The 11122-nt window shown below is 42.7% G+C and overlaps 1 protein-coding gene across 1 annotated transcript; it reads left to right on the top strand.

Annotated features, from left to right (window-relative positions):
• Positions 1–2958: 2958 nt before the first annotated feature.
• Positions 2959–8986, top strand: LOC112325327 (uncharacterized). The gene is made up of 4 exons (XM_052449671.1): positions 2959–3063; positions 3301–4986; positions 5101–5267; positions 5667–8986. The coding sequence occupies exons 1-4, from the start codon at positions 2959–2961 to the stop codon at positions 8974–8976; spliced, it is 5268 nt and encodes a 1755-aa protein (XP_052305631.1). The 3' UTR covers positions 8977–8986.
• Positions 8987–11122: the final 2136 nt, after the last annotated feature.

The following is an 11122-nucleotide window of genomic DNA, read 5'->3' as shown; positions in this document are numbered from 1 at the left end:
TTCATAGAATACGAACGTGACCGGATCAACCCCTCATCAGCTATTTTGGGAGAAACCATGTTATCGCTCAACCACTGCAGAATGCATGGAAAAGGAGCCATGAGGTGTTGCGCCCCTATGTTGTATTTATGGATTATCAGTCATATCGAAACACCAAGGGACATTTTTAACAACTTTTGGTGGTTTGACCTGCGACCATTAAAGGTTACCATGGATGAGACTTGGAAGAATTGGGATGAGAAAGCATGGATAGATAAATATGCGGCATTACCAAAGAGCAATTTTAAATGGAAAGCACCATGGATGAACAATGCCATCTGCACAATGAGCTGTGGAAATAAGATATGGGTTCCCTTGATTGGTATAACCGGGTACATCAGTTACGCGCCCGCCCTAGTAACAAGACAGTTGGGTGGAATGCAGTACGCGCCAAGAACTCTGGGTTTAGCGGATTTCATCGGTTTATTCAAGCACCAACCCTTCCTCAAAGAAATGGAGCTTATCCGACAAGATTGGGAAAGACCCCTGATGGTAAAAAAGGAAGAAGGGAGCACATTTGAAACATCATTCAGCCAGAATTATGCAGTTTGGAGGAATGAAGAGCTTTCTGAAGAAAGGGGTTTCTCCATACCAAAACATCCAGAATCCGCAATAGAGCAACCAAAAAGGAAAAGGACTGATATTGAGGAAGAGCTGAGAAAGCAGCTAGAACAATGTAGAATTGATCTCAGCAAGAGCAAAAGGCAGCTGCGACTGTTAGAAAATCAATTAGAGGAAGAAAACACGATGAGGGTTTACTTGAACCAGCAATTGGAAAAACAGGATAAGCAATTGACATCTTTAAAGGAATGGCAGAAAAGGGCCGAGGTAGCGGAAGAAATAGCAAAAGGGGTCCAGGCTGAGCTAAAGAAACGAATGACCGAATATGATGAGCTGGTTAAGAAGAATGGGCTCGCAGAAAAAGAGTTGGCAAAGGTTAAAAGATCAACAAAAGGCAAGATGAATGTTGACAAAGAGGTGATGGATTCCTTAAAGAAGGGAAAGAGCATTCTTTCAAAGAAAATAGAAGTTGAAAAGGAGAAGAATCGGCTAGCCCAGCTCGACATAGAAGAGGAAAGAAGGATTAGAGCTCAATATATGGTGCAGCTTGAGGAAGAGAGAAGTGCAAGAAAGGCCGCCGAGTCTGATATGAGAGATTACCAGAAAAGAGCTGAGTCTTCGAAAGGAAGAATGATGACTTTACAATCTGAGATCTAGATACAAGTAGAAGAGTTGAGGGAGTTGAGAAGCCATTACTTCGAGATGGAGGAGGAGCTCAGTAAGGCTAAGCAAGAGCGTCAAGAATGTCAAGGCTACATGGACAGCTTTACAGTCCAAATTAACTCCAAAATAGCCGAGCTGGATATCGAAAAGGAAGAACTGCAGAGGGTAAGGGATAAGTTGGCCCGGTCAGATGATATGGTTCGAGTGTTGGAAAGAAGTAATGAAGCCCTAGGAGCCAGTAACGAAGTGATAATTGCAGATAACACTGTGTTCCATGATAAGATAAGGCATATAACGAAGCAGGTCGAGCAAGTAGCCCGTTATGCGGAAAGGTTGCAACGACAAGCTACCCAAGTTGGAAATGATGCTTCAAAGTATCGGGAATACATGGCAGCCATCACATGTTTTATTGGGGACTTAGCTAATAGGGGAAACGCCTTTTAAAGGGTAACAATGTATAACGCCCTGTTTTGTAATCATTGTATGAATGACTTCTATTTATAAGAAGGCCATGACCTATCTTTCTTTCTAAGTGTGTTTTGGTAAGCTACTATGATAAAGAACTTGGCAAACCCTCCTTTACAGCAATCGGGTCAACTCAGAAATCTTGCCTAAAGGATTACGAAAGTCATGAATCAACTTTAAAATATATATTTGCACGAGCATCATATTTTCATCACGCATTTGTTTTTAATGAATCATATGCATGTCAGATCGTGAAACATAGGTCCCGCATCCAAAGTCCACAACACCCGGTCTAGAGCAAGAATGGAGAACGAAGAGAGAGCTCACTTAGAGTCACATTATCAGACCGAGTTGGAGTCCGTAAAAAATGAAGTTTCTCGGTTAACTGATTTACTTGAGCAGCTTCTAAGAGCTAAGAACGGGGAGGGAACATCAGCACAACAGCCTGAAGGAGCGCCAGCAGCGCACGTCCCTCAAGTATCCCAAAACCAGGGGGCAAACTCGGCCAATGAATAACATTTTGTGCCTATCACCCCTATCCAGCCAACTCACGCTCCAATCACTGTGGACTTAACAGCGGAGGGAGTCCCAGATAATAGGTCTCCTAGTGTGATGGACCAAGACAAGCTATTTGCTCTAGAAGAAAGATTAAGGGCAGTTGAGGGTAATGACTGGTTTGACCCTATGCGAGCAGCCGAAGTATGTTTGGTACCAAACATCGTGGTACCAAAAGATTTTCGAATACCAGAGTTCATTAAGTATACCGGTTTGGAATGCCCAAACACTCACCTTCGATCCTACTGCAACAAAATGGCGGAAGTAATCCGTGATGATAAATTGCTAATCTATTTCTTTCAAGATAGCCTAACAGGATCCGCTTTAAGCTGGTACATGAGGTTAGACAGCATCAGGATCAAGAGCTGGAGAGACTTAGTGGAGGCTTTCCTCAAACAGTACAAGTTTAACATGGAAATCGCTCCTGATCGAACAAGTCTAATGGCAATGGAGAAAAGGAGCCAGGAGTCAGTAAGGGCTTATGCGCAAAGATGGAGGGATGAAGCAATGCATGTCCAACCCCCTTTGATAGAAACGGAGATGGTGAGCTTGTTTGCCAATACCTTCAAAGCACCTTATTATGAGCACCTAATGGGTAGCTCCTCTCAACATTTCTATGATGCGGTACGCATAGCTGAGAGGATAGAACAAGGGATTAAAGTTGGGCGAATAGCGATGCCAGTGGAAAAGAAGGGTTTTATTGGAAGAAAGAGAGAAGGCGATGTTAACAATCTGGAAGGTGGGTATAAGGGCAAGAGAGTAGATTTCCATAATCCTCAAGTACCTACCTCTCAATTCTCACGCATAAACTTTAACCAACCTTTTTCCCCTAATCGAACAAATAACCAATCGAACTACCAAAATCACTACCAAAGACCCCATACAAAATACACTTCGGAACAACTGCCACCCTTACCCATGCCTTTGAAGGACATGTACGCCAAACTTTTGAGCATTGGACAAATAGCTCCTATCCCTACACTACCACTACAACCACCATTCCCAATTTGGTACAAGCCCGAGTTGGCTTGCGAGTACCATGGGGGTAATCCCAGGCACGGGATTGAAACCTGTTACGCCTTCAAAAAGAGGTTGTTGGAGCTTATTAAGATGGGATGGGTATCCTTTGAGGACAAGCCCAATGTTAATTCAAACCCATTGCCTAAGCATGCCCCAAATAGTAGTGGAATAGGCATGATCGAAGTGGGAAATCAATGCAAGGCGTTGAAGGTGTCCATGAAGAGGTTGTACGACATGTTGGTACAATCAGGATTTCTAAAGACAAAGGTGGAGAGCCATTTGGAGGGATATGATTACTGTGAATACCATGGAAGAGATGGACATCATATTGAGGATTGCATCGAGTTTTGCGAAAAGATTGCAAAAATGCTAAAAATAGGGGAGTTGAGGATTGAACCCATGAAGAGCAGCGGTGAGGTGAGTATGATGGAAGGTCAAGATGAGATGACAGGAGTATGTAGGATCCAACAAACAGCTAAGGGGCCACCAAGGCTAATCTTGGTCAAACCTTCCTGCACAAAAGGAAACCACAATGCCATGCATTACAATTACGGTTATGCCTCCAACGTTCAAACTCCACTTCCCTTGTTCCAAACCGAGATTAGTGGTTTGACTCGGAGTGGTCGTTGCTTTACGCCCGAGGAGTTGAGGAAGGCAAAGGGCAAAGAAGTGGTAGATCTGGACAAAGCACTAGAAGTTAATAAGCCAGTAACGGAAGAGGAGTCGAATGAATTCTTGAAGTTGATCAAGCATAGCGAATATTGCATAGTGGATCAACTAAAGAAGACTCCAGCTAGGATCTCCCTTATGTCCTTGATACTCAGCTCTGAGCCGCATCGAAACGCCTTGCAAAAGGTATTGAATGAGGCATATGTGCCCCAAGACATTGAACATAAAACCATGGAGCATCTAGTGGGAAGGATCCATGCAACTAATTACCTGTACTTCACGGCTGATGAGCTTGATGCTGAAGGTACCGGACATAACAAGCCCTTATACATTACGGTTAGGTGCAAGGATTGCCTCATAGGAAAAGTGCTCATTGATAATGGCTCGGCCCTTAACGTGTTGCCAAAGCACATGCTGGAAGAAATGCCGATCGACGAATCCCATATAAAGCCGAGTACTATGATGGCCAGAGCGTATGATGGGTCGCCTAGGCCAATAATTGGGACTTTAGAAGTGGAGTTATATGTGGGACCACAAATGTTCCTAGTAACACTTCAGGTTATGGATATCCACCCTTCCTATAGTATGTTGTTAGGAAGACCTTGGATTCATGCAGCGGGGGCAGTAGCTTCGTCATTGCACCAATGCCTGAAGTATATCATGAATGAGATGTTGGTAACTGTCAAGGCCGAGGAGACAGTATCCATGACAAAGAATGTAGCTGTGCCTTTTATCGAAGCGGGTGATTGCAAGGGTAACAATATCCATGCCTTTGAGATTGTGAACACCGACTGGGTGCCAGAGAACACAGTGCTAAGAAGGCCCAAGATCTCAGAAGCAGCAAGGATGGCAAGTCTATGCTTCTTGAACCGCGAGATCCCATTTCAGTATAACCTTATTATCGGGATACCAGAAGGGGTTAATCTGGTAAAGATGAAAAGTGCTGCTCAAAGATTTGGGCTAGGGTACCAACCTAACCAAGAGGATTATCGGTGGGCTGCTGGTCGGAGAAGGGCAAGAAGGATGGCTAGAATCAAAGGAAGAGAGCTAGAGGAAGAAAAACTAGAAATCCCTCCCCTTAGCGTGTCATTCCCAAAAGCTGCATACATAATGCAACATGATAAAGAGGCCGAAAGCCTTGATCAAGAACTGTCAAACATGAGCATAAATACCTTGGGGGAAAACAAGATGGAAGGAGATGACATGAAGACAGTAGCAAGAAAGGGAGATGAAGCACTCCCACAACTGACGGTCTACACCATAGAAGAAGTATCCGCCAAGACCTTTGTGCGCAAGTTAGCTCAAGACGAGAAGTTTTAGAACTGGGTGACCCAAGAAGCTCCAGTGGTTTTCAAAATGTAAACCAATTTTGTTTGTCTTAACATGCTTTTGTCATTGCTTATGTTTGCTTTTTCCTCTAGTTGACAATCAAGGCTCATGATGTCAACTAGATTTTATGCTTGTCATGGAGCCCACCTTTTCTTTAAATAAATTGTGAGGTCATGCACTTTTCACAAATTGCCTTCTTTTATGCATTTACACCAAACACTTCCCGCTTTCAGGAATCCTGAAAACGGATCTCCTACAACATCACATATATTTAGCATCAAGAATAAATGGCCAAACTTGAACGAGCATGTGATAGCTATGGAAGAAGAAGAATGGGATGAAAGCAATATTAGTGAATTCACCAGGCTAGTAGAACAACAGGAACAGACTTGGAAGCCTATCGCCGAGGAACTCGAAACCATCAATGTGGGTAGTGATCAGCTCAAGAAAGAGTTGAAAATAGGTACATTAATTACTTCTGAACAAAGGATAAAAATGATCACCCTATTACAAGAATATTCAGATGTCTTTGCTTGGTCCTATGAAGATATGCCGGGTTTGGATACAAATATTGTAGTACACAAGATACCGTTGGAAGAAGGTTGTAAGCCAGTCAAGCAGAAGCTGAGGAGGGCCCACCCAGATGTCTGGATCAAGGTCAAGGCAGAACTTGAGAAGCAATGGGATGCTGGCTTCCTAGAAGTAGTTAGATATCCACAATGGGTATCTAACGTTGTTGTGGTGCCTAAGAAGGAGGGGAAGATTAGAGTTTGTGTGGATTTTCGGAATTTGAATAGAGCTAGTCCCAAGGATGATTTTCCGCTACCACACATAGATGTTTTGGTGGACAACGCTGCCCGGAGTTCCACATATTCCTTTATGGATGGTTTTTCAGGATACAACCAGATAAAAATGGCTCCGGAGGATAAGGCGAAAACAACTTTTGTCACACCTTGGGGGACGTTCTGCTACAAGGTCATGCCATTTGGATTGAAGAATGCCGGAGCAACCTATCAAAGAGCAATGGTGACTTTGTTCCACGACATGATGCACAAGGAAATTGAGGTGTATGTAGACGACATGATTGCCAAGTCTAAAAGGGGAGAGGATCATGTTGAAGTTTTGAGGAAGTTGTTTGAGAGATTGAGGAAGTATGAATTAAGGCTCAATCCTGCAAAATGTTCATTCGGAGTTAAATCGGGTAAGCTGTTAGGATTTGTGGTAAGTGATAGAGGTATAGAGGTGGATCCAGATAAAGTAAGGGCCATCCAAGCTATGTCATCCCCTAAGACGGAGAAAGAAGTAAGAGGATTCTTGGGAAGGTTAAACTACATTGCTCGGTTCATAGCTCAGTTAACAACGACGTGTGAACCTATATTCCGACTACTAAGGAAAAAGAATCCTGGAACCTGGAATGAGGAGTGTGAGGAGGCATTCAATAAAATCAAACATTATTTACAAAATCCACCTTTACTGGTTCCTCCGGTATCGGGAAAACCTCTAGTATTGTATCTAACAGTGACTGAAGCAGCCATGGGATGTGTATTGGGTCAGCATGATGAAACCGGAAGGAAGGAAAGAGCTATTTATTATCTAAGCAAGAAATTCACTGAATGTGAGTCTAGATACACGGAGATAGAAAGGCTTTGTTGTGCGTTGGTGTGGGCGGCAAAGAGGTTGCGACATTATATGTTATACTATACCACTTGGTTGATTTCAAAAGTGGATCCTCTGAGGTATATTTGTAACAAGCCCTTTCTCTCAAGTCGAATTGCAAGGTGGCAAGTTTTATTAGCAGAATATGACATAATATATATGACAAGGAAAGCCGTAAAAGGAAGTGCAATCGCGGACCATCTGGCCGATAATGCTGTTGAAGATTACGAACCTTTGGATTTTGACTTCCCCGATGAAGATATATTGTCAATAGAGAAAGAAGAAGAAAAGACAGATTGGTGGACGATGTTTTTTGACGGTGCAGTGAATGTATATGGTAACGGGGCCGGTGCGGTAATAATCTCTCCTGATAAGAAACAGTATCCAGTTTCGGTTAAACTACATTTCGAGTGCACCAACAATACAGCTGAGTATGAAGCTTGTATCCTCGGTTTAGAAGCGGCATTAGAGTTGAAGATAAAGAAGTTAGATGTATATGGAGATTCAATGTTGATTATCTGTCAGGTTAAAGGGGAATGGCAGACCAAGGAGGAAAAGTTGAGGCCATACCAGGAATACCTATCCACGCTAGCAAAGGAATTTGAAGGAATTAGATTCACCCATCTGGGAAGGGAGGGGAACCATTTCGCGGATGCTTTGGCCACGCTAGCTGCTATGACTACCATTGATCTCAAGTGCAAGGTACAACCGGTACACATTGACATTAGAAATGACCCAGCTCACTGTTGCTTAGTTGAAGAAGAGATAGACGGACATCCTTGGTATTATGATATCAAGAACCTTGTGCAAAATCACGAATATCCGGTGGGAGCTTCCAAAACGGATAAGAAAACTTTGAGAAGGTTGGCTATAGACTTCTATTTAGATGGAGAGATTTTGTACAAAAGATCATTTGATGGGACCCTACTAAGGTGTTTGAATGAGGCAGATGCTAGAAAGGCATTACGGGAGGTCCATGAGGGGATTTGCTCAACCCATGCTAGCGGGCATATGATAGCGAGGAAAATCCAAAGGGCTGGTTATTTTTGGATGACACTAGAGAAAGACTGTATCGATTATGTCAGGAAATGTCAAGTTTACAGTGACAAGGTCAATATGCCACCAGCTCCTCTATTTAACCTAATATCCCCTTGGCCATTTGCAATGTGGGGAATTGATGTGATCGGGCCTGTTAACCCAAAAGCTAGCAATGGTCATAGATTCATCCTCGTGGCTATTGATTACTTCACCAAATGGGTGGAAGCTAATTCGTATGCCCATGTAACACAGAAGGTAGTGAAGAGGTTTATAGAAAAGGATCTGATTTGTCGATATGGTCCTCCGGAAAAGATAGTGACCGATAATGCACAGAATTTCAATGGCAAAATGATAGTGGAGTTGTGTACCAAGTGGAAGATCAAGCATTCGAACTCCTCGCCATACCGGCCGAAAATGAATGGCGCAGTAGAAGCCGCCAACAAGAACATCAAAAAGATTATTCAGAAAATGGTAGTCACGTATAAAGATTGGCATGAGATGTTGCCGTTTGCTCTTCATGCATACCGCACTACAGTTAGGACCTCAACAGGAACTACCCCATATTCTCTGGTGTACGGTATGGAAGCAGTGATGCCTTTGGAAGTAGAAATCCCGTCGTTAAGAGTGTTGACGGACTCCGAATTAGAAGAGGCCGAGTGGGCCAAAGTGAGATATGAGCAATTGAACTTGATCAGCGAAAAGAGGATAGCTGCAATATGTCATCACCAACTTTACCAGAAACGAATGGCTAAGGCATATGATAAGAAGGTTAGACCGCGGTTGTTTCGAGAAGGGGATCTAGTATTGAAGAAAATATTGTCACTACCTGGAGACGATCAAAGCAAATGGGCACCGAATTACGAGGGTCCTTACGTAGTAAAGAAGGCATTCTCAGGAGGAGCGCTGAAGTTGGCTAGAATGGATGGAGAAGACCTAGCTCGACCTGTGAATTTTGACTCTGTAAAAAGATATTATGCTTGATGTAGGCTCCTAAATCAATAAAGCAAAGTTTGGCCATTGACTTCTTTCTCTTTTACATTGATCTCACAACAATCATTTTTTTTTTTGCATTAATCCCAACAGTGCATGTCTTGTTGCTATCGCACCTAAAAAGTTTAGCATTGGCTGAACGAATTTCTTCTTTATACAAAAGCCCAGACTAAAATCACATCCCTACACTGGGGGCAATAAGAGATGTTTTCATGAAAAGTTTTACGAAAGCCTATAGATTTGAAAACCAAGCTAAAAGCATTTGACAAAAGCATGACAAAGAGGCAATGATAAGTCATACATTTTGGGAAAAGGACTACTTGAAGAAAGTCAGAGACTTCTTCTTCAAGGATATGATAGGAGGCAACACGAGAGATGAATCCAAAGCAAGCTTATGTTAAGAGGGAGTCTCATGAACTAGAAGAAGAGGATGGGGCCTATGTTTCAAAACCAGGTACGAATGCATGCATGGCATCTAATCATGAATCATTGCATATATGTTTTTTGGATCGTTACAGGAGGAGACCTTGATGCATTCCAACAAGATTGGAGACGAAGAAAGAATCATAGAGGATGATAGCAAAGAATCACGGTTTTGAACCATAGTGGATTCTGGAACAACGAGAAGAACAAGAAAAAGAGAGAATGAAAAGTTTTGAACCCTGCCATCAGGAAGAACGACATCGATATCAGCTTTGGTAATAAGGAATCGCCAGATGGGATTCCAAGTTGATTAAAGGAGATCGCCAGAAGGGATCTCGTGTTTCGCTATTAGGAGGTCGCCAGATGGGACCTCATATTTCATGTTGAAAGGAATCGCCAGATGGGATTCCAAGTTGATTAAAGGAGATCGCCAGAAGGGATCTCGTGTTTCGCTATTAGGAGGTCGCCAGATGGGACCTCATATTTCATGTTGAAAGGAATCGCCAGATGGGATTCCAAGTTGATTAAAGGAGATCGCCAGAAGGGATCTCGTGTTTCGCTATTAGGAGGTCGCCAGATGGGACCTTATATTTCATGTTGAAAGGAATCGCCAGATGGGATTCCAAGTTGATTAAAGGAGATCGCCAGAAGGGATCTCGTGTTTCGCTATTTGAAGGTCGCCAGATGGGACCTCGTATTACATGTTGGTTAAAAGGAATCGCCAGATGGGATTCCAAGTTGAATAAAGGAGATCGCCAGAAGGGATCTCGTGTTTCGCTATTTGGAGGTCGCCAGATGGGACCTCGTATTACCTGTTGAATAAAAGGAATCGCCAGATGGGATTCCAAGTTGAAGGAGATCGCTAGAAGGGATCTCGTATTTCGCTATTTGGAGGTCGCCAGATGGGACCTCATATTTCGTTTGAATAAAAGGAATCGCCAGATGGGATTCCAAGTTGATTAAAGGAGATCGCCAGAAGGGATCTCGTGTTTCGCTATTTGAAGGTCGCCAGATGGGACCTCGTTTTTCATGTTGAAAAAAAAAAAAAAAAAAGGAATCGCCAGATGGGATTCCAAATTGATTAAAGGAGATCGCCAGAAGGAATCTCGTATTTCGCTATTTGGAGGTCGCCAGATGGGACCTCATATTTCGTTTGAATAAAAGGAATCGCCAGATGGGATTCCAAATTGATTAAAGGAGATCGCCAGAAGGGATCTCGTATTTCGATATTGGTTAAAAGGAATCGCCAGATGGGATTCCAAGTTGAGGAGGATTGCTGTAAAAGACAAGTTTCAGATCAATCAAGCTTCAACCAGATCAGTTTCGGGAGTTCCGTTTTGGGTTTATCTTTATAAAACGTACTGCGCAAAACCTCTGCTCCGTAAGCATTATAAAGAGGGGGCATCTGTTGTAACCCATTTTTGGGTCCCCGTAAAATATATATAAAAATATATAGCCAAAGGAGGTTAGGAAAATAACAGGAGGCAGAAGCGCTCAGAAAATGGTTGGAAAATTGGTCAAGGAAGGTAAAAATACAAAGATTGGATTTTTGACAGTATATTCTTGAAGGAGGAGAGCCCTGTTGACAAGGGAAATTTGAAATTTGAGGAGAAAAGCCCAAATTTGGATGTTTATGGACTTAATTGGATTTTTAAATGAATTTATAGGAGATTTGATTGTAAGAAAAATTGATTTTTAAGTCAATTTGGGCTTT

Source organism: Populus trichocarpa, chromosome 19, assembly GCF_000002775.5.
Source record: "Populus trichocarpa isolate Nisqually-1 chromosome 19, P.trichocarpa_v4.1, whole genome shotgun sequence".
Taxonomy (NCBI): Eukaryota; Viridiplantae; Streptophyta; class Magnoliopsida; order Malpighiales; family Salicaceae; genus Populus; species Populus trichocarpa.
Note: the sequence above shows the minus strand (reverse complement) of the source record. Positions and strands in the feature narration are given on the sequence as shown.